The following is a 24,128-nucleotide window of genomic DNA, read 5'->3' as shown; positions in this document are numbered from 1 at the left end:
CCAAGAAGATGGTGTTTTTGGCGCGAAAACAGCGGGAAAAATGGCGGGCGTCGCAGAAAACGGGATTTTAGACTGTGATTTTCACTTCTCGAGGCACACGTCACCCAGGTTAGTGAGTCCTGCTTACATCCTGTTCGTGATGCCAAGTTTCCCTAAGGTGTGCTGCCCCCGTGACAGCCGACGGGCTGCTCGGACCCGGATCCGCAGTGGCTCGAGGGGTCTCCGAATCCGAGGCGGGGTCGCGCGGCCACCTCGGAAATAAAAAGGGGGATAGTGGTTTTGGGTGGTGAATGGGATAATGTTCGTGACGCCACCCACGGTGTGTGATAATGTGAGGGACCACCGCTGCCGGTTGGGGTAGAGCCCAGGGATGATGGCGTGTGGCAGCTCGAGATGTTAACCCCTCCGTGGGCTGGGGGAGTGGTGTACCATGATCCGGTGATGGATGGAGTGGGGGACCCGTCGGGTGAAAAGGGATATCGGGTACTCACACAGTCCAAAGTCACTGACACTGAAACCAGGTAAAGCAAACTCTTGAGTATCCTGCTCTCTCTGGGCGAGTACTCTGGGTCCGTGCCCCTTTGGTGTTGCAGGTTGGTCTGAAGCCTTGTACCTTGGCACTGTGTGTCCTAATTGTGGATCCCTCTCACATGAAGCGATTCAGGTCCCGCTCACCTGCATGGCTAGCAGGGTGAGCTTGCTCTCAGGATTCATGCTTGGGATTTTCTGGACAGTTGTGGGAAGTCCTATCCCCCTCGTTGCGCTAGTACCCCGATTCTGGAGCGGGTGGGGAACGGTTCATGAATATTCCGTTCCTGTCGGGTAAATTACTGGGCTGCGTGAAGCTTCTTCCCAGCCTAGGGTCTGCGTACCCCATCGTGCCCTAGTCCCTGTCCGGTAGTAGCACAAGGCAGACGGCCTGCTCTCTGTAGCAGCACGTGCCCCCTGTCACTACCCCCTGCGACCGGGTTTCCAGCTCCTTATGGCCAGGCCAACGTCTGGCACCTGAGACGGGTACAGGAGCCCAGCTCCACAGCGTGACCTGTCCTGTCACCGCTGCTAACTGCTCAACTACTACTCTTCAACTGACATCTCTGCCCTCCCTCTTCCATCCCTCCATCTGGGTGGCCCTATTCCCCTCAGGCTGCCCAATGGGTGGTTGGTGGGTGTGGTGCAGAGTGTTCCTCAGGATTTGTGTACACCTGTTGATAGCAACACCAAATTGACAGGACCCGTAACCAAGGAGGAGCGGGTACCATGCAGAAGGGCAGATTGCACGGCACCCTGTGATGACCTGATAGGCCAGGGCGTCACATCTTCACCTGAAGGACAGTGCTATGCCTGGAAGCAGCGGGAAAGATCTCAATGTCAGGTACCATTCCACACAACACTTCTTGACTCAGATCAGAAAGAGGAGCTCAAATTTTGGTTGGGACGAGCCTCCCCGGTGTATTCTTGGATGGAAAGGGGTTAGTCAGAGGAACAGAAAGTGAAACCGCAGAAACCTGGAGTAGAGGAAAGAGACAGGTCGCTGTTAAAAAGCTGCCACAGGCTTTCCAGGACCGAGCGCATTATACAGGACACTGGAGTCCTAGATTACTGGGTACTAAAGGCTCAGTAGTAAAACCCGGAGGGCATGAGTCTCCATGTCTCCTGGCCCACCAACAAAGCCCTAAGGCAAAGTAGCAAAATAGAGATTGGGGCCGCAGAGGAACACGCGGGCCCCATATCCGACTCGCACTGCCCCTCAGAGGGGGACATAGTACTAAGCAACCAAGAACCAGGGTCCCCAAGTAGCTTCAAGTCATGGGGATCTGACATCCAAAGCGCATAAAGGAAGGCCTCCAACGTACCTGGCAAAGAGACATTCCTCCCTGCAACAGACTGACTGGACCACAGTAGTCTCCAGACTACAACCTACTACCAGTAAAGGTAAAAGGAAACTACCAATCTATGTCGTCTGGTTACTGTCGGCGCCCTCAGTGCTGCACCCCAACGCACCACTACTCCCCTCATTATTCTCCTCGGGGCCTGCTCAACCTGTGGGGAGTGAAACCATCTTTGCTGCTGCTACCATCCGCCCTGGAGGACAGCAATGGCGGATAATCCCTGGCCGCGTACCGCAGGTGTCGTCAAGACAATCATTCCCAACCTCCACCTCCTATATTCCCTTTTTTTGTGGACATATCGGGGCACGAAGCCGGGCAGACCACCGCAACAAACCAGACCTCCACGCCGGCCCGGTGACGAGTAACAGGTACAAGTCTAGAACTGAACCCCCTGCCCCCTGGGTGCCACTTATGTAATGATTCCTAGAATAACAATAAATTCGTAAGTATGAAACAGTTTTTGTATCAAGATGAATATATAAGCCTACGATGATAAAGTCATAGAATGGTAGAGTTGGAAGTGATCATCCCATCTTACCGTAATCCACTCCCGGTTCACAAGCCTTATTTAATCGCTCACGATCAGTCACCTCCTCCAACTGTTGCTGCATAAAGCAATTCTCTGAAGATTCAAGGAACAATGTAAAGTTACTTTAAATCTGCAAACTAAGTTTTGAGAAAGAAAACAAATTAACAAAAATGTCAGATGTATACACTGTATAGAAGAAAAAGATCCCGGTTACAGAGATCCAGCACTGACGAACCCACCAATACATAAAATATATGTATAACTTTTATGTTCCCTGTTACCTTCTGCGCAGCGGCACACGTCTCCTTTGCAGATCTTGCCCAGTAGTTTGCTGCCTTCTTCCAAATGGTAAAATTTAGTACAACGGTTTTCTGTTGAAGAAAAAAAAGATATGGGAAAAACAATTTTGAGACTCAAGACAATTTCTTGTAGAGTTCAATGGTAAAAGCTAGAGATGTAGTATTTATTCCTATGGAAATTGACTGGTTCAAATGTTACAAATAATTGGTTTTGCCAGAACCCAGTCTCTTTGCAACTCCATTAGATAATGTCAAATAAAATAAGCACAATTTTGCTTGATTCTTTTTAGGGCCTGAGAAGGGATGGAAAAATAATGGCAAACCACTGTAGTCACGTTGCCCCAGTGTCACCACACACTGTCTGTCCTTCCTCTATGTCGCTTCTTCTTTCCTGCTCCAGTCTTCTCTTCTGTCTTCAGTATTCTTTACACTTCAGAACTAGGGATGATCGAATACCTCAAATATTCGGCTCCGCCCATATTCGACGAATAGATTGCCGCTATTTGCGAATATTTGATGCGCAATGTAAGTCTATGGGAAACCCGAATAGTTACCTAATAGCAACTATTCTGGCTTCCCATAGACTTACATCGAATATTTGCATAGTGGCGACCTATTTGTCGAATATTCACAATGCAGAATATTGCCGAATAATTTTGATATTTGATCATCCTTATTCAGAACCTCACAGCTGCTGACCAGGCCTCACATTATATCATGATATGGCGTGCTGATGTGACGCCCTGGGCAAGCCAGGGGTCACAGGTCACAACACCACATGCACCCCACATTCCCTGCAGGAACACCAAAGCTAACCCAAAATCCTTGTTGCCTTCCTCCAGGGGCTGATGTCCACACCAGGGGGTGGGCCAGGCGGTTGGCTCCGCCCACCGAGGAGTTCACAGCCCTGGAGGCGGGAAGAACCAGGCTGTGGAGTGGAGGAGTTGAGCTCAGGCAGAGCTAGAGTCTAGTTTAGGAGTGTAAAGTAGAAGGAAGTGAAGTGGTAAAGGAGGACAGTAAGAGTGGCGACAGAAAGTGGCAGTTAAGAAAGCCTGAAGTTGGTCCGGGTGTGTGCCCCGGACTGTGACAGCAAGGTCAGCAGACGGCGGTGATAGTCTGCAGGGGGACTGCTCGGAGGTTGCTGGAAGGACCGCGGACGGGTGGTGACCCGGCGGTACCGGAGCAGTATACGAAGAAAAGTCAGCACCAGGGCAGGGGCCTTTCGGATCCCGGCAAGGCTAGGAGTCGCCATAATTTGCCAAATCCGTCAGTGAAGGGGACGTCTGTCTCCTAACAACCAAGTCCCGATTGAAGGCAACAGCCCGACCGTGAAGGGGAGATACCGCCACCGCCAGGGCACCAGTTTCCCAGGACCAGCGCCTGCGGGCAAAGTAGGGCTCCTTCGGCCCAGCTTGAAGCCGAGGAGTGGGTAACCGGTGGGGACCCATCGCTACCAAAGAGACTTACATAGGTGCAGGGAAGAGACCGTCACCGCTAACTGCAGGGAACATCAGCACCGTGAACCGTCCGAGGGACCCGTCCAACCAGCCGTTTGTTTACCGAGAACTGTGTCGTGTTTACTGGCTGAGTGAGTACCTCCGTGCCGTGCGGCACAGCGGTGTCCCTGCGCCCCTGCACCTCCACAGGCCCCATCCCCGCCTGTCCACCATACCAATCCCATCACCGGGCCCCGGGAGCACCACAACCCCTACCCACGGAGGGGCACATCAACAACTGGCTGCTCCATACCATCACTCCCGGGCTCCCCATACAGAGCAGCGGTGGTGTTAACAAATCACCACAACCGTGGGTGGCGTCACGGACAATAAACTATCCCAAAACCCAATCCCCTTTCACTCACGGGCGAGGAGCACCGCTCGAGTCCCCGGGATCCGGCCCATCGCTCGAGCCACCGAGCAGCAGCAGGCCGCAGCAGCCGCGGCAGCCGGACCCAGGCAGTAGGGACAGCGCGGCGTCCCCTCCTCCGCCTGCGACAACTTGGCGTCACGAACAGGATCTTACCGCTCTGCCGTTGGGTAGAGGTGCGCCTTGTGACCACCGGAGGTATCCGGCCGGAAAATTTCAGAAGTCGCCATCTTTGGCGCGAAAAGTTCCCGCTCGAGTGTCTTCTCGAGTAGCAGAGGCACGAAGACCAAAACCCCGCCCCGATAGAGGAGGGGCCGGAAAGAGGCTAAGGGGGACGAAATGGCGGCTGGACGCATGTAGCCGCGGCTATAAAAGCAGAGACGCCAGGACTCTGCAAACATCTTGTTCCTGGGAGAAGCCGCCAGCAGCATGTGGATGCCGTCCCGCAGCACCGTAGCCCCCGCGCCTGGAACCGCGGCGTGGGTGGAGATCCGGACCGCGCAGCTCTACCAAAGGCTGCAGGTCAAGATGCAGCTCCTCATGGAGGAGTGGAAGACCGACATGGCGGACGTTATAGCAACCGTGCGGAGACGCGAGGAGGAGGCGGAGGAAGGGAGGGTGAGTGACCCACGCCCCTATGTCCCCGAGGGACCGGCCGCTGCGGCTGAGGGACCCGGTCCAAGCCCTCTCCCCCCGCTGCCTCCCTCGCCACCCGTCTCGGAAGCCATGACCCCGCCAGTAGGCCCGCTACCACTGCAACCGGTAGCGATACCCAGCATGCCCGCCCAGGCGGACCGACCTGTAGCCGGAGCTCGCAGCCGACCGGAGGTGTTGCCCTGGAAAGCCCCGAAAACCGAACCGGAGGCACCCCCCGAGAAAGTCCCCGACCCGGAGCCGATGACCTGCTCGGTGCCGAAGGCCCAACTGCGGAAAGCCCCTGTGCCCATCCCCCACACCTCGGCTGAGGTTGCGCCGGGTTGCCGATGCAAGGCAGCGTCTAAGGCCACGTCACCGCAGGACCTAACGCCCAGAGTACCAGCGGTGGGCAACGTCAAACAGGTCTTGCGGGGCCCGACCCGTGCGCCGGAGCTCGCAGCAGCGCCGTATTGGGACAGGGAGCCGGTACCGTTGGGTCCGGAGATCGGTGAGAGAGAGAGGAAGAAAGCGGAGCTGGTGGCCCGTGCAATCCGGGAAAAGGAAAACCTCCGTCAAGCAACGTTCCGTGTCCGGGGCTCGCTGTACGAAGGGCAGGTGCGGCGGTTTGATGTCTGCCGGGGCTATGGGTTCATCTATGAACCGGGCCTGGAGGCCGAAGTGTTTATAGCCCGGCGGGATGTGAATGCCCACCTGCCTGAGGAGCATCCCGGTCGTAACTTGATGCAGTACACTCGGCACTGTGGGGAGAGGGGGTGGTTTGCGCTGGACGCTAAGCTAAGGGGCAGCCAGGAGTCCTGTGTGAGCGCCGCGCCCCCTCCCTCAGGTGATGTTGAGGACTCGGAATAAGGGCAGCGGAGCACCGTTCCACTGTCCCCGTTGGGACCACCAGTGTGTTTGTTTTGAAAGTTCTGCAGATAATGATAAGTGAAATGGAACCGAAGCTTCACCTGATTAGCATGTGATTTGGAAACCGGCCGTTGCCGGCACTGTTGTCCCCGTGGGGACCATTTGAAAAGTTATGCATGAGGAACTGCTCATGGACAAGCCCGTGAACTTGCAGGGCAACCACAAACGTTAAGTGGCTTGTAAATAAGTTTAGTTACCGGTACCGTTTCCGCATTTACCGCCTCCGGAGAGGCAGGTTGGAGGGAGGGACCACAGCAGAGCAGGCTGGGGCCCAGCCACCACAGGAACCGGTGGCTACCCTCTGGAGGGGAAGGACAGATCCCGCTCGGGTATCTTGTGCTGGACTGGGGTCAAGGGGTGCTGCCTGGGCTTTAAGGGCAGCATCAGGGCCAGGTTACTTGGGTGGGAGAGAGCGGAGACCGTAACCGTTAACCGTGATAAAGTTTGCAACGTTTAAGAAATGAACCTCCCGCTGTGGGATGATGCCATAAATTGTAAATATGTTACCGTTTTTCTATCTTTTACAGAAAACAAAAAGGAAAATAAAACCGGTGTTGGACGGGCAGCCCGAGGACGGTCTGCGTTTTGCTAAGGGGGAATGTGACGCCCTGGGCAAGCCAGAGGTCACAGGTCACAACACCACATGCACCCCACATTCCCTGCAGGAACACCAAAGCTAACCCAAAATCCTTGTTGCCTTCCTCCAGGGGCTGATGTCCACACCAGGGGGTGGGCCAGGCGGTTGGCTCCGCCCACTGAGGAGTTCACAGCCCTGGAGGCGGGAAGAACCAGGCTGTGGAGTGGAGGAGTTGAGCTCAGGCAGAGCTAGAGTCTAGTTTAGGAGTGTAAAGTAGAAGGAAGTGAAGTGGTAAAGGAGGACAGTAAGAGTGGCGACAGAAAGTGGCAGTTAAGCAAGCCTGAAGTTGGTCCGGGTGTGTGCCCCGGACTGTGACAGCAAGGTCAGCAGACGGCGGTGATAGTCTGCAGGGGGACTGCTCGGAGGTTGCTGGAAGGACCGCGGACGGGTGGTGACCCGGCGGTACCGGAGCAGTATACGAAGAACAGTCAGCACCAGGGCAGGGGACTTTCGGATCCCGGCAAGGCTAGGAGTCGCCATAATTTGCCAAATCCGTCAGTGAAGGGGATGTCTTTCTCCTAACAACCAAGTCCCGATTGAAGGCAAGAGCCCGACCGTGAAGGGGAGACACCGCCACCGCCAGGGCACCAGTTTCCCAGGGCCAGCGCCTGCGGGCAAAGTAGGGCTCCTTCGGCCCAGCTTGAAGCCGAGGAGTGGGTAACCGGTGGGGACCCATCGCTACCAAAGAGACTTACATAGGTGCAGGGAAGAGACCGTCACTGCTAACTGCAGGGAACATCAGCACCGTGAACCGTCCGAGGGACCCGTCCAACCAGCCGTTTGTTTACCGAGAACTGTGTCGTGTTTACTGGCTGAGTGAGTACCTCCGTGCCGTGCGGCACAGCGGTGTCCCTGCGCCCCTGCACCTCCACAGGCCCCATCCCCGCCTGTCCACCATACCAATCCCATCACCGGGCCCCGGGAGCACCACAACCCCTACCCACGGAGGGGCACATCAACAACTGGCTGCTCCATACCATCACTCCCGGGCTCCCCATACAGAGCAGCGGTGGTGTTAACAAATCACCACAACCGTGGGTGGCGTCACGGACAATAAACTATCCCAAAACCCAATCCCCTTTCACTCACGGGCGAGGAGCGCCGCTCGAGTCCCCGGGATCCGGCCCATTGCACGAGCCACCGAGCAGCAGCAGGCCGCAGCAGCCGCGGCAGCCGGACCCGAGCAGTAGGGAGAGCGCGGCGTCCCCTCCTCCGCCCGCGACACTGATGCTCTTCAAGACAACACGGGAGTCTTAAGGCCACTTTACACACAGCGACATCGCTAGCGATTGCTAGCAATGTCGAGCGCGATAGCACCCGCCCCCATCGTTCGTGCGACACGTGGTGATTGCTGCCGTAGCGAACAATATCGCTACAGCAGCGTCACACGCACATAGCTGTTCAGCGACGTCGCTGTGACCGCCGAAACAATCCCTCCTTCAAGGGGGAGGTGCCTTCGGCGTCACAGTGACATCACAAAACGTTCGCCCAATAGAAGAGGAGGGGAGGAGATGAGCGGTCGGACCATGCCACCCACCTCCTTCCTTCCTCCTTTCCGGTGGACGCAGGTAGGATGATGGTCGTTGTTCCTGCGGTGTCACACACAGTGATGTGTGATGCTGCAGGAACGACGAACCACCAGCGGCATGAGCAACCAACGATATTATGAAAATGGACGACGTGACAACGAGCAACGATTTTTGATGCTTTTGCGATCGTTTATTGTCGCTCCTTTGTGTCACATGCAACGATATTGCTAACGACGCCGGATGTGCGTCACTAACGATGTGACCCCAACGATATATTGTTAACAATATCGTTGCATGTAAAGCCCCCTTAAGTGAGTATTGGAGGTGCCAAAAGAATGAAGAAGACTGCAGAAGACAGAGGAGAAGACAGATCAAAATGAACAGGAGGGAGCTGCTGTACCAGGATGAGATATAGGTAGAGATGAGCAGAGGATGGTCTTCAAGTTGAATTTCCTGAAACTTGCAGATCCCCCTAAAGTCAAACACTCAGCAGTTTACAAGAGTCGGAAATATTATGACGCCATTTCCATTTCACACACTGACTCAGGGAAAGGGCTAATGAACAAACAGGGTGACGGCCTGTAGGACCCGTTGAAGCACATAGAAAAATGGCTATCATCCTGTTTGCTCCCTGCTTCTCTCCTGCGCTGAATGTAATGCCGCAATAAACATGTTCTTATAGGATGGTGCGTGCAGCCGTGTTATTTTTTTTCTGCTTGCATTTTGTACTCAGTTACATTTCATTAGTGTGCTTCACCATTATCCTTCAGGACAAAGCAAGGCACTTAGTACAATGCAGCTCTTTGAGTGTCCTAGAATTATATTTCCATATGATGTTATTAAACAATATGTCAGATCAATCAACTCAGTCACCCTGTGTGACTTTAAAGGTACAGCACTTCCCTATAATAACATCATAGGGAAGTGCTGTACCTTTAAAGTCACTCAGGGTGACTCAGAGTTGATTGATCTGACATATTCTTTAGTATCAGAACCTAAATTACAGCTTGTTTTATCCTTCACACACTGCAAACAAGGAGGGTAACATTAAACTCCTCAGAGTTATTTTTGGAAGTAAAACAAAGTTCTGAATCCAAGGCTGTGTCAAAGAAAATGTTCTTCCTATAATGTAAGATGACCAAGCCACGACATTTGATATCGTCGAATTCAGAAATGCCTGATCTATCAAAATATAAAATCAATTAATCTGATCGGTACACGGCATGGTGAGAAAAAAATTACAAGCGCCAAAATTATGATTTTTTTTTTGTTGCTGCGACATTACATTAAATGCAATAACAGGCGATCGCAACATCACAACTACACAAAAATTGTATAATTAAAAATGTCAGCACAAGATGTCAGAAATAAGCCATTATTAAGCCCCAGATCCCGAAAAATGAGAACGCTACGGGTCTCAGAAATGGCAACTAACGTGCATTTTTTAGACAAACTTCTGAATTTTTTTAGACATATTTGGTATCTATGAGCTCGTACTGACTTGGGGAATCACAGTGCCAGGTGTGTTTTACCATATTTTCAACAATGTAAATAAAAAGCGCAAAAAAGAAATCATGAATTTGCACTTTTTAACACTTTCACTGCACTTGGAATTTGTTACATGTTTTCCTGTATAATATGAGGCAGAATGAATGAGTCATTAAAAATACAACTCCAAAAAATAGAGACAGCTGCACTCTGAAATGCTAAAGCATGAAAACCATGATTGTATGATTATAGATAGGCAATGATGGTAAGGAAAAAGAAAAATGAGATATTTAGCATACAAAATCAGCCATTTTTATATCTGCCCAGTCGCCACGTCACAGCATATCTTGTAACTGGGTACCTACCTACATACCTACTGACTGTGCACCCCTCTCCCACTAGGAACCTGCTATATAGGATAAAATCACCTGTGGCTAGTGGGGGAGGGGTGCACGGTCAGGTGATATGTAGTTAGGTACCCAGTTACAAGATATGTCGTGACGTGGCGACTGGGCAGATATAAAAATGGCCATTTTTGTATGCTAAATATCCATTATTTTTAGATTTCCTTAGCAGTTATTCATATCTATATTCTTACAGTCATGGCTTTCCTGCTTTAGCATTTCAGAGTGCAAGCTGTCTTTTTTTGTAATTTTATGTCATGCTCAGTTATGCCCATGTTCACATTGCAGTTTGGTGAGTGCCATCAGTCTTTTTGTCTAAAAATGCAACTCATCCTGCAAAAACAAACAAACCCTTGTATGGTTATATTGCTGGAAAAATAAAAAAGTTGTGACTCTCAAAGAAGGGGAGGAAAAAACGAAAATGTAAAAATCGCCGGGGGTTGAAGGGTTTAGAAAACTCCATATTCCAAGACCGTTTACTTTTTTATATTGCCATCAATAGCTCTGCCTGAGAACTCGGTTTTTTTATGCTATTTTTATTTATACAAACTATTCTTTGAATACTTTTTATTGCTTTTTTTTAGCAATAGTTCTGTTCTGTTGTTGTTTTTCTTTTTTTTAATTTTTACCAATCAGCTCAAGTAATTTTATATTTTGATAGATCAGATTTTTCTAGATGCAGCGATGCAAAATATGTGTATTTTTAATATTCTGGGAAATAAGGGAGAGTTTACATTTTTTTTTTAATTTTAAACTTTTCTATTGTTTATCCTGTTAGTCCCCTTAATAGAATTGAACCTGCCATTGTCTGATTGCTTACACTTAAGCCCGCTTTACACGCTGCAATATATCTTACGATGTGTCGGCGGGGTCACGTCGTAAGTGACGCACATCCGGCATCGTAAGTTATATTGTAGCGTGTAAAACCTGCGTGTGACTGCGATTGAACGAAAAACCATTCATCGCATGCACGTCGTTCAATTGCTAAAAACTGAACGTTAGGTTGTTCAATGTTCCCGAGGCAGCGCACATCGCTGTGTGTGACACCCCGGGAATGATGAACAGATCTTACCTGCGTCCCGCAGCTCCCGCCAGCTATGCGGAAGGAAGGAGGTGGGCGGGATGTTTATGTCCCTCTCATCTCCGCCTCTCCGCTTCTATTGGCCAGCTGCCGCGTGAGTCGCGGTGACGCCGAACGTCCCTCCCCGTATGGACGGGTAAGTACGTGTAACGGGAAATAATCGTTTGTGCGACACAGTCAACAAATGGAACGTGCCGCACATACGATGGGGGTGTGTCAAATCGCATACGATTTCGTATGCGAAATTGACACGTGTAAAGCAGGCTTTACCTTGTTGTTTATAGTATACTGACTGTAGCACCCGGGCGTTGCCCGGGATAGTAACTGTCTCTCAGTTTCTCTCCCAGTCGCTGTCTGTCTCCCTCTCTGTCTGTGTCTTTCTGTCTCTCTCTTTTTCTGTCTCTTTCCTTGTCTGTCTCTCTGTCTCTTTCCCTGTCTGTCTCTCTATCTCTGTCTCTTTCATTATCTGTCTCTTTCCCTGGCTGCATTGGGATACACCAACATTCTTCTGAAGTTCTGGTTGCATTGTGGCTCAAAGCTCCATTGACTTTAATGGAGGCAGGTTTTTTGGCGAATAACTGTAAAGCGCGAGGTTAAAATTTCCCCTCATGGTCTATGACGTTCCCTGAGTCAAGTGGAGTGTCTGTGCAAAATTTTGTGAATGTACATGCGACGGTGCAAATTCCTTTAGCAGACACACTCACATACATACATACGTACATACATACACTCAGATTTATATATTAGATCGCATAACTGACTAAAGAGTTTCATTTTTTTCCTGTATCTTCTGTATCTTGTATTTAAAAAGATTACTGTGATGAGTTTACCGGGAGAGTAATAGTCGTAAACTGTGACCGATCCCGGCTGGATAAGTCCCACTTCAAAATATTGATGAAGGTTGAATTTCAGACAATCCTCTTCCGTGTGAGAAACCTAAAATTAAATAATGAAAAAAAACAACTCACAAATAAATAATGCTGCATAGGAAGCTTAGCAAAGAAAATGATGGATGATTATTTACATTTTCTTATCTATACAATATCGAACTATGGAACTATGATTTTGTTTTTTAATTTTTTTTGCAAAGGATGATCACCAGTTCATTCAAAGGTAACTGTCTTAGTTATTATGGAAACAATGCAAGCAATCCATTAAACCCCATTAACCCTTGTCTGGTACTATGGGGTCAATATGTAGTTGCCAACACATTGATGCACGGGATTCTGGCATCTCATGTATTTTCTTATGAAGGCTGAACTGATAAACTGCACCGGCTATTTTCAGTTTTACTCTTTTTAGTTTAGAGCTATATAAGCATAAGGGATGGTGGGGGTCACCATGACCCCCATGGTACCTGTTTGTATTGTACAAAAAAAATTATATTTTTTTTTGTAAGAGACAAATTTGGCAAAGAAAATAAGATTGAGTAACATTACAGAAAAATGAATAATAAAGCAGTAGTTCACTGCAGATGATTCCAAATATGAAAATTGTACATTTTGATCACTCCACACGTGACCATGTTTGACGTAAATGTCAATTCTTCACATGTTTATTAGAAAATCCTAACTACAAAACACATACAGCTGCACTCTGAAATGGGAATATTTGAAAAAAGAGAGATATTTAGCTTATCTATTAGCCAATGCATGTGAGCCCGGTCACCACAGCAAGGTAATCTCTGTATACTGAGACCCTAACCTGAAATGTTGTGTGGGTCAGTCTTTTTATATATTTATAGTGCATGCCTTTCTAATTGAGTACTCCACCCTATGACCAGGCTGTGTTCACTCCCCTTTATAGCTGGAATCTAGCTGCGCAGGCATGGAGGCTTTTAACCCAGATAGTAAATACAAGAATTGTCAGCACTTCCTAAATCTTATAGTCTGAACTGGTACAAACTTAACATAACATACATTATCAAAATAGCAGCTGCACTCAAGTAGAGGGAAGGGGAAAAAATGCAAAAATATGTATATGGTGAACACTGGAATGTGAAAATGCACTACTGCAAAGAAAACATGAAAAATGTGAAAAAAAATTTGGGGAAAAAATGAGTTATTTTACAAATAAAATTGGCTAAGTTTAATTGAGCCCAGTTACCATGCCAAGGTGTTACTCTCAACTGAGTCCTAATCTAATTGCTATGCCTCTCTTGTCCAAACTGAACTATTATAACGGCTAGAATAGAATCTGCAAAAGGAAAATTAAGAACACCTGAAATAACTTTGAGGAGTGCGCAGACAAAGGACATGACTCCATAATACAAACTAGAAAAAAATACCCGCACTTCTTAATCTCATAGGACCCAGTTGAGTGTAATACCTTGGTGTGGTAACTGGGCTCAGTTAAACTTGGCAAATTTTATTTGCAAAATAACTCATTTTTTCCCAAACATTTTTTTTCACATTTTTCATGTTTTCTTTGCAGTAATGCATTTTCACATTCCAATGTTCACCATATACATCTCTTTGCTTTTTTTTCCCTCCCTCTACTTGAGTGCAGCTGCTATTTTGATAATTTAACCCATATAGTGGCATTACAGGCTAGGTTCCCAGTATACAGAGATTACCTTGCCGTGGTGAATGGGCTCACATGCATTGGCCAGTACATAAGCTAAATATCTCTCTTTTTCAAATATTCCTATAGCAGTAATGCAATATCAGAGTTCCCTTATTCATTGTTAACATTTCAGTGTGCAGCTGTATATGTTTTGTAGTTGTAATGTGTTTTCAACTAGCACCTTGCGGTGTTTGATTGTCTATGACTGAGGGTAACAACAGCGTGATTGGATGTAGAGTGCACCAAACAAAAAAGGAAATGGTAAAACCTCGCCCACCCACCTGCCCCCGGAAGCGAACTGTTTATGGCTGGCTGCATGTGGGCGGAGACCCGAACTGCCAACTGCCAAATGAGTGACTTCTATTGGGGTTCAGGTCAAGTTGGTGTCCTAATCCAAACTTTTTCAAAAGTTCAGCTAAACCCGCCGAACAAAACGTCCATGGGTTCACTAATCTCTAGTGGTGGGCTCATATTGACCCCATTGTACCACTAGTGATTTTTTTTTTTTGGGTTGGTACCAGACAAGGTTTAAAGACTATCTATCACCAGGTTTTTACTGATTAATATGAGCGCAGCAAAATATAGAGGCAAAGGCACTGATCCCTGAATTGTGTCACTTTCTCTGTTGCTTGCCATAGTTTTGATAAAATCACTGTTTTATTCTACTGCCATGATGTCTTCCATATACATTAGCTCTGTATAACTCTATCATTACTACTGTCAGCTTTCTGCCTATTCACAGTGTACATAGCAAGCTGGCAATTAATGGTGTCGGTGGTGTAAACAGGGCTTAGCATTCAGAGATCTGATAGAGTTCTAACAGATAAAACAGGGATTTTTTCAAAACTGTAGCAGGCAGGCTAGCAAGTGATACATTATAGAAATCTGTCTCAATGCCGATACCATCCTACTCTCAGATTAGGCAACAAAAATCTGGTGACAGATTACTTTTAATGGATGTTCTCAACATGAATCTTTATGGCATATCCTTAAATATCCTCAATGGAAAACCCACCCTGGGAATGCAAAACAAAAAGCAACATCTTACCTGGTCAAGGTACAGAATCAATGTTCCTTTATCAAATGCGTCTTTGTTGATCTCAAAGTTGGAGATGTATCGGTCCACTCCTCTGCTAAGCTGGAAACAAAGTCACTTTTTTAAAATCTCCAAAAGATCATATAATATATGCAAAGATGCTAATAGACAAAGATATAGCAATAGATGGGACCAATAAATCAAAGGGGCTCCAAGTAAGGCCAAGTTCACACACGAGTTTATTTTATCTCAGTATTCAAACATACAAACTGCCTCTCCAGAGCGAAGGAGGACTTGAACTGTAGGGCCAACTATTGGAAGTAAAGTCCTAAAAGTCAATATGGACCCTTTAATGATCCTTGCCATATGAGTTAGGATATATAAGCCAAACCAGATTCTCAATTTGGACACACCATGTTTTGGGGTATTGCCTCTCTTCAGTGCAAAGTAATTTCCATATTTAATTTCCCAGGAGCATGCAAGGCATTTAAGTCTCCTCATACTAGCATCTGCAAGGATGAAACCTACCGTAACTCTTAAGGCCGCTTTACACGCTGCAATATCGGTACCGATATCGGTAGCGTGGGTACCCGCCCCCATCGGTTGTGCAACACGGGCAAATCACTGCCCGCGGCGCACAACATCGCGCGGACCCGTCACACTACTTACCTGCCTAGCGACGTCGCTGTGACCGGCGAACCGCCTCCTTTCTAAGGGGGCGGTTCGTTCAGCGTCACAGCGACGTCACAGCAGCGTCACTGAACCACCACCCAATCGAAGCGGAGGGGCGGAGATGAGCGGGACGTAACATCCCACCCACCTCCTTCCGTTCCTTGTTCCTGCGGTGTCATACATAGCGATGTGTGCTGCCGCAGGAACGGAGAACAACATTGTTACTGCAGCAGCAGTGATAATAGAGATTAGGGGGGCATGTCACCGATGACTTTGAACGTTTTTGTGACGATTCAAAATCGCTCATAGGTGTCACACGCAACGACATCGCTAAAGCGACCGGATGTGCGTCACAAATTCCGTGACCCCAACGACATCGCTGGAGCGATGTCACAGCGTGTAAAGCGGCCTTTAGATCCCAGTCTTAGCCTCTCACTGTCATGTAGTGTTTGGCTTTGCACTCGCTGGGTGTCATGGTGGCTTTGGGCTCTATTCATACCGCACAATCAGACAAGCAACCTTAGGTCTCTTAGTTGCTCAGCCTGACTCGGGCGTTGGCTGTTTTAGCTTCACTGCTCTCCAGTCTAGCAGGAGTTAATTACTGCTAGCTTTGTGAACTGCTGCTAGGCGCTCAGAATGCTATGACCTGTCAGAGCCGCCTTCACTCTTTAAAAAGGTACTGGATCCGGTTGCTCCTCGCCGAATAAAGCTCAACGTTGTTTCAGCGATACGGGTCCTTATTGTAGTGATCCAGAGCCTGATGATCTGTTGTATGCTTTGCTGTTGTGTGGAAATACCTCTGTTGGTAGTTTATTTTCTCCCTCTGTTTTATTTCTTCCTGGGCACATATTGTCTCTCCCTTGTATTTAATTGCAGTGTGCATGTGTTTTGGTTTTTCCCGTCTGTGCTATTTGTGGGCTTTGCTTCTCCACTCCTGGTCCTCTCCTTGGGTGAGGGAGAGGGGTGTTAGAGCAGGGTTTAGACAGGAGTTAGGGTCACGCCGGCGGCCAAGACCTGGCTACCATCAAACTTACCTCTGAGATAAGGGACAGCACAGGGTCTCTAGTCTGAGGACCAGTTTAGAGGTTCCTGTTCTAGTTACCCCGACATACCCATTGACACACACCTAGCCTAATCAGATCTCATACTTTGCAATGACGAGAGACAATATCAGTAAACACAGTGTCTGCAAACTCAAATTCTGATTTGGTTTATATCCTATGTCATATAACAAGGCTTGTTCAAAGGTTGATATTGACTTTTAAGATTACTACTTCCAATAGGCGGAACAAGTCCTCTTTCGCTCTGAAGAGGTAATTTGCATATTTAATTTCCCAGAGGAGCATGGAAGGTATTTAAGTCTCCTCATACTGGTATACCAGACCTGGCATGTCACTCTCCACAAGGAGAAAACGAACCCCTTACCTCAGTACTTATAATGAAAATCAGGAGTGGTACAATCAGTGGAAAAGTAGAAAAGAAACACGGGCACCACTTCTGAATTTCTCAGCCACTCCTGGCTTTCACGTTTAAATACTGAGGCTTAAAAACTCACCAAATATTGTGTCCACATGGCCTTATAAAAATAAGTAAAGACATTCAAGGTAATCGTTTTTATCATGGTGTTCAAATTACTCTGATTGACACTACCAAACAAGTGGTCCAGCAAGTCGGCCATAAAATAAAACAACTGTATCTATAGTGCTTCCAAGAAAAATGTGATATGGACATCAAATAATTAGATCACCTGGACTAAATTATCCCCCAAAAAACGGACCAATGAGTGTAGTGAGTCGGTCGTAAAAATTGGAGTAAGATTGTAACACAGAGCATTGACTGGCTGGTGGCTCTCCTTACCTGAGCGTGACAGCTGCATAGAGAAACATGAAGCTTTAGGGGGCTTTATATGCAGCGACATCGCTAGCGATGCCGCTCGTGATAGCAGCCGCCACCGTCGTTTGTGCGTCACCAGCATATCGCTGCCCGTGGAGCACAATATCGCTAACAATTGTCACACGTACTTACCTTCCTAGCGATGTCGCTGTGGGCGGTGAGCAACCTCTTCGTTAAGGGGGAGGTTTATGCGCTGTTCGACGTCACACAGCGGCTGACCAATAGATGACCAGCCGCATTAACGACACGCCCACCTCTTTACCGGAGGACACAGGAACGCTGTTGTTCGTCATTCCCGGGGTGTCACACGTAGCGATGTGCGCTGCCTCAGGAACGACGAACAACCTGCGTCCACAATGACCAACGAGATTTTGAAAATGAACGACGTGTCAACGATCAACGATTAGGTGAGTATTTTTGATTGTTAACACTCGCTCGGAGCTGTTACACGCAACGAAGTCGCTAACGACGCTGGATGTGCGGCACGAATTCCGTGACCCCCAACGACATATCGTTAGATATGTCATTGCGTGTAACGGGGCCTTTTGATGCTCGGATTGGGAGAGCTGACAGCCAGTCCACACACTAGGATCTGATTTCAGTTTCATTTATATGACCACCTGACTGCACCCTAAAGGCTACTTTACACACTGCGATATCGGTCCCGATATCGCTAGTGTGCGCACCCGCCCCCATCTGTTGCGCGACACGGGCATATCGCTGCCCGTGCCGCACAACATCGCCCAGAGCCGTCACACATACTTACCTGTCCGGCGACGTCGCTGTGACCGGCAAACCGCCTCCTTTCTAAGGGGGCGGTCCGTGCGGCGTCACAGCGACGTCACTGAAACGTCACTGAACCGCCGCCCAATAGCAGCGGAGGGGCGGAGATGAGCGGGACGTAACATCCCGCCCACCTCCTTCCTTCTGCATAGCAGCCGGGAGGCAGGTAAGGGGAGCTTCCTCGTTCCTGCGGCGTCACACGCAGCGATGTGTGCTGCCGCAGGAACGACGAACAACTTCGTTACTGCTGAAGTAACGATTTCTGAGAATGGACCCCCGTGTAGCCGATTAGCGATTTTGCACGTTTTTGCAACGATGCAAAATCGCTAAACGGTGTCACACGCAACGGCATCGCTAATGCGGCCGGATGTGCGTCACAAAATCCGTGACCCCAACGACTCCGCATTAGCGATGTCGCAGCGTGTAAAGCCCGCTTAAGAGTAACACTTAAAAGTTCATTGCCATGATCTACCCAAAACTTTTAGTCATTGTGTTTTTGAGACATTGAAGTTTTATTTAGGCGTTATTTTATGTATATACATTTATATTGGCAGTATATGGTACCATTATTTAACTACACTATGGCTGTTATAGTTAAAAGGGCTGTCTGCTGAAAACAAGTTACCACCTCTCCACACAGATTCATATTCCCTCACTCAAGAAATCTCAATTCATAAAATTTATTCAATCAATGTGTAAAAATAGACATCACAAACATTGGATTAATATGCACCCAAAGATTTTCTCTGCAAATTCAATGTTCCCTATTATGCTCTGGGGTCTTTACCTGCTTGTGTCTGGAAAAACTGGCCTAAAGTGAACACGACGATGGGACTTCCGGCCACAGAGAACTCACAGAGATTGCTCACGACTAACGATGGGCATGACTGGCCTATTGCAGATGCTTCCATCCCTCTTAAGTAACTTCCCCCTTAACTACCCATCAACTACCGCTCCCAAATTCCCTTAAATAACCACATACCATAATTTTTGGATAAATTTGCCTAATCAACCCCTTTTATTAACAAACATAACATAGATAAATAACTATTTATGTACAAGGGAGGTTCTTGGAGCCCCAAAACGCTTGACGGACAACCAAATAATATTTATCAACCAACGCGGCGTTTTTCCCCCAGCTGTGACCACAAGCTCAGGGGCACCTCTGCTGCCGGAAAACCATAACCAAACCACCAACTCCCAGTGGACCCCACCCTGAGAGTGCCAAAGTCCGCCAGGCAATAACCATTCCAAATAGATGGGGGAGGTTGGTCACCATCCACCCGATGTACCACTCCCCCATCCCAACTTTCCCATCAACTCCAAGAAGCCCCCTTCACCATTGCTCACCAAAATGACCCCAGCAAAACAATTCTGGAAACCATTATCCCTGCTACTCCCCCAAGAGATTAACCACTCCCCCAAGAGATTAACCACTCCCACAAGAGATTAACTATAGGGCGGGAACTTCACTGGTGGTAACATGCGTCGTTATGATGGCCACCCTCCTCCCCTGAACATATATACCTATTGCTAACTCCTTCTAACCCCCCCCTGGACATCATAATCCAAACCCTAAACTATTGATCGCACAAGAACCCGCTCTGCACCCTACAGCTATATTAACCCACTGTTGCCCTGCGAAGGAGAGTCATGAGTCACTATGCCCATGGCTCTGCTTTGGTTCCTTTCTGCCTCTCATTCGAGCATCGGGGCGTTCAGGTACTCGCGGTGCTTGGACGAGTATTGCCGGTGTTTGGATGTGTCGTTAGTGAAAGATCGAACACAAATGGTTGTTTCTTTTACACATGATGAATGTACCTGATGAACAGATAAGGAGAACGTTTATAGGGAGAAACTATTTGGGGACGATTTTCATGTGTATTGTTGTTAAATAACTATTATATGTAGAACAAACTCCCTGAAGTTTCCCAACCATCTACTCTTCAGATTTGGATACTTTGGTCCCTTTCTTGTAGGATTTACTCTGATGTTCAAATTGAACCACTGTTAAACGTTTGAGGAAGAAAGTCTTACCCCTGATTTCTACTCACCTTATTAAGCTCGTTTATATCTGCTGCATAACCAGTCATCATGGAAATGTCCAGGATGGTCATGCCCGCATCTTGGTTCTGCAGAAATCTTAAAAAAAAAAAATTAACAGTCTATCGATGCGAGAAGAAAACAAACTGCTAAATTTCACTGGGTTTTGGTGACTTTCTCATCTTGATATAACACATATTTACAGCTAGAGAAATTAAGATTGTACAAATTTCAATGATGCACAACCGGTCAATTTCTGCAGTATTAAAAGAAAACAGTACAGCTTTCATGAGATTTATTTTCCATGTTTTTGAACATAAAATACACCTAAATTATAGAGGAGAAATATATAAAAAAATTACACCAAAAAATGTGGTCATGATGCACTGATATAGGGGGATCTGCTGTTGGCACTGTTATGTGATAATGTTCCATTCTTGGCCCCTTCCAAGTATATATGTTCCCCATTCTGGTGTATATGTCCTCCATCCTGGAATATATTTTCCTGTTCCTGGTAAATATGTCCCTCATCCTGGTAAATATATGCCCATCTTGACATGTATATAAGGATAAGAGAAATACATGTCCCCATCCTGATATATATGTCCCATCTTCATATAAATGTCCCATCTTCATATATATGTCCCCATCCTGATATATATGTTCCCAACTTAATATACAGTATGTGTCCCCCATCCTCACATATATGTGCTTACCCTGGTATACATTTTTGTCATTCTGGTATGTATCTGTACCGCCCCACGCTCGGCTGCAACCGAGTGGCTCGGATCCGGGCTCGCTGGTGGGTGGCTCGAGCGTCTCCGGACCCGGAGGCCCTGCGGTCATTCCGATCTGAAAGGGGCTGGCGGTTTAGGGGACGTAGGTGTACGGCCGGAGCCGTGTTAAGTTCGTGATGCCACCCACGGAATGTGGTGAAGGTGGACACCACTGCTGCTGTTTACGGGGCACCCGGGGGAGATGTTGCGCAGAAACTTGTTAACCCCTCCGTGGGTAGGGATGGTGGCCCCGGGACCCATTGTGGGAGCAGTTTGGTTGGGCGGTGCAGGGAGGTGCGCGGCCAGAGGGCACTGTTGTATTCACGTTAATAAACACACACAAGTCTCTGGTAAACCAAGTTGATGGTGGTCGGTGCCCGCAGCTGGCTGCGTCTGTTTCCCCACCCGGTTGGTGATCTCTGCCTTTCTCCTGCACCATGTTGTGTATCTGTGGACAGCCTGCGCTTCAGCGATGGGAGTCCGCTCCCCGGCTTTGTGAATGTCGGGAAAGCCCTTTTGCCCGCAGACGCTGGCCTGTGGGATCTCTCTGCCTGTGCGGTGGCTTTCAATGCCCCTCGTTAGGCTGTTGTCTTCATTCACGATTTTGGGTGGGAAAGGACCTATAGTCCAGACCATAATCAGTTAATTAACTCGGTTCAGTGGCTTCTGGACCTCGTTTCAGGGTCTGAGTACCCCCTTTGTGCTCCGATTTCCGAGTCGGTTCCCCGGGTCAGTATCGGTGGGCCACTACCGTGTCCCGGTCCACCACGGTTCCACCGAGCCGTCTACCCGGCTCCTGCAGGTTGAGGCCACCGCTTGCCTCCTAGCCAGAGGTGCTCAGGCTCCAACCCTGGCACCTGTCAGATTGTTGCAGACCTAACACACAGGCCTGCTTCCACGTTACTCCACCTCCTGAACTAATGTGCGTTCTCTCCTGACTCAGGCCCTCTAAACTCCTCGGTGGGCGTGGCCAACTGCCTGGCTCCGCCCCCTGGTGTGCTCATCAAGCCCTGAGAGGGGTGACTAGAGTTTAATGGTTGGCTGATGACACCTTTTTAGGGGACAGGTGTTATGCGGGGAGCTAATTGTGACTACATGGCTAGTCCAGGGCATCACATACCCCATCCTGGTGTACTCTATATGTACCCCATCCTGGTATATATACCCCTCATCCTGAAATATACAGTATGTCCTCATCCTGAAATATATATGTCCCCATCCTGGTATAAATCTGCTTACCCTGGTATATATGTCCCTCATCTTCGTATATATGTCACCATCTTGATAGATATTTCCCCATCCTTGTATATATGTGCTTACCCTGGTATATATGTCCCTCATCCTGATAGATATGTCTTCATCCTGGTACATATGTCCTTACGCCGATATAGATGTTCCTATCCTAATATATATTTCCATTCTGGTATATATGTCCCCATCCTAATATATATGTCCCCCATCCTGGTATATATGTACCCATCCTGGTATATATATTATATTATTATCCTGGTTTCTATGTTATTATCATGGTATATATGTCCTTACCCTGGTATGTATGTTCCCCCATCCCCCATCCTAATATATATGTTTATATACTGACATATATGTCCACTATCCTTATATATTTGTCCATACCCTGGTATAAAAGTCTCTAATCCTGGTATATGTCCTTACTCTGGTACATATGTCCCCATTCTGATATATATGTCCTCATTCTGGTATAAATCTGCTTACCCTGGTATATATGTCCCTCATCCTGGTATATATTTCCCCATCCTGCTTTACTGTATATGTACCCCATCCTGATATAAATGCTCCCCATTATGGTATGAATGTCCCATCCTGGTATATGTGCCCCCCATCCTGGTATACAGTATATCCCTATCCTGGTAAATATGCCTCCTATTCTGGTATATATGTTTCCATCCTGGTACATATGTCCCCAAATCTGGTATATATGTCCCCAACCTGATATACTGTATGGCCTACATCCTGATATATATATATATATATATATATATATATACATATATATATATATATATATATATATATATATATATATATATATGTCCTTACTCTGGTGTATATATGTCCCCCATTATGGTATATACTGTACGTCCACCATCCTGGTAGATATGTGACCCTTCCTGGACACATAATACCACCCAACTCTCAGCGCTGACTTCAATGCAGAGAGGTGGGTAGAATTATGGGCATGTGGAGCAGTGAATATTCCTTTTCATTAATAGCGGACGCACTTATTTGCCCCCACCTGCCCACATGTATGTTAAGTGCAGGTAATTATTTTATGTGCCCTTAGGTAAGGAAAATATGTTTGGGATTTTCATTCAAACTTATATACAGCACTGTAATTATTAATCGCATTAAAAACGCACCGTTTTTCCCCAGTTCGTGACCGGGCACAAGTTCTGCTTTTCTTTCTTATATGCTGAAAAATTGTCCTTGTTCTATTAGTAAATTAACATTTTCCTTTAATTTGTGAAACATGGGGCCTAATTTTTACATCATTTTTTTAATATTCATGTTTTTAATTGTTTTGCTGATACCAATGGTAAAATGTAAAGAAATAAAAACAAATACCTGTATTATTTCTAATATTTTTTTACAAGCATAAATACAGTATATTACATGTTTTTTTATTATTTTTGTTTCAAGATTTTTATTTTTTTCACAAATTGTGTGCCCTGTAAGTTCATAAAAAATTCAAACATATACAGTATTATTTTTTATTATTATTATTATTATTATTTTTAGTCCTAGTTAAAGAGCACACTCAGCTCCGGGAGGATAAATCGTGCGATCGCATAAGCGATCGCAGCCGCCCCCATCGTTTGTGCGTCACAGGCAATTAGTTGCCCGTGGCGCACAAAGTCATTAACCCCCTGTCACATGCACTTACCTCCCGGGCGAGGTCGCTGTGGGCGGCGAACATCCTCTTCCTGAAGGGGGAGGGACGTTTGCCGTCACAGCGACGTCACACGGCAGCCGGCCAATAGAAGCGGAGGGGCGGAGATGACGTAAACATCCCGCCCACCTCCTTCCTTCCGCATA

At 47.4% G+C, this 24,128-nt stretch overlaps 1 protein-coding gene across 1 annotated transcript in view; it reads right to left on the bottom strand.

The window, feature by feature from the left end:
• The window catches only part of LOC142302794 (complement C3-like), a 421,200-nt gene that overhangs the window by 25,052 nt on the left and 372,020 nt on the right, over positions 1-24,128 (bottom strand). Inside the window, exons 33-37 of the mRNA XM_075343903.1 lie at positions 20,289-20,376; positions 14,899-14,988; positions 12,116-12,221; positions 2,700-2,789; positions 2,428-2,511 (exon numbers count right to left, since the gene is read on the bottom strand). Of these exons, the coding sequence (XP_075200018.1) occupies positions 2,428-2,511; positions 2,700-2,789; positions 12,116-12,221; positions 14,899-14,988; positions 20,289-20,376 (458 nt within the window). The remainder of the gene's footprint in view (positions 1-2,427; positions 2,512-2,699; positions 2,790-12,115; positions 12,222-14,898; positions 14,989-20,288; positions 20,377-24,128) is intronic.

This window comes from Anomaloglossus baeobatrachus, chromosome 4 (assembly GCF_048569485.1).
Source record: "Anomaloglossus baeobatrachus isolate aAnoBae1 chromosome 4, aAnoBae1.hap1, whole genome shotgun sequence".
Lineage (NCBI taxonomy): Eukaryota > Metazoa > Chordata > Amphibia > Anura > Aromobatidae > Anomaloglossus > Anomaloglossus baeobatrachus.
This window is presented reverse-complemented; position numbering and strand designations above follow the sequence as displayed.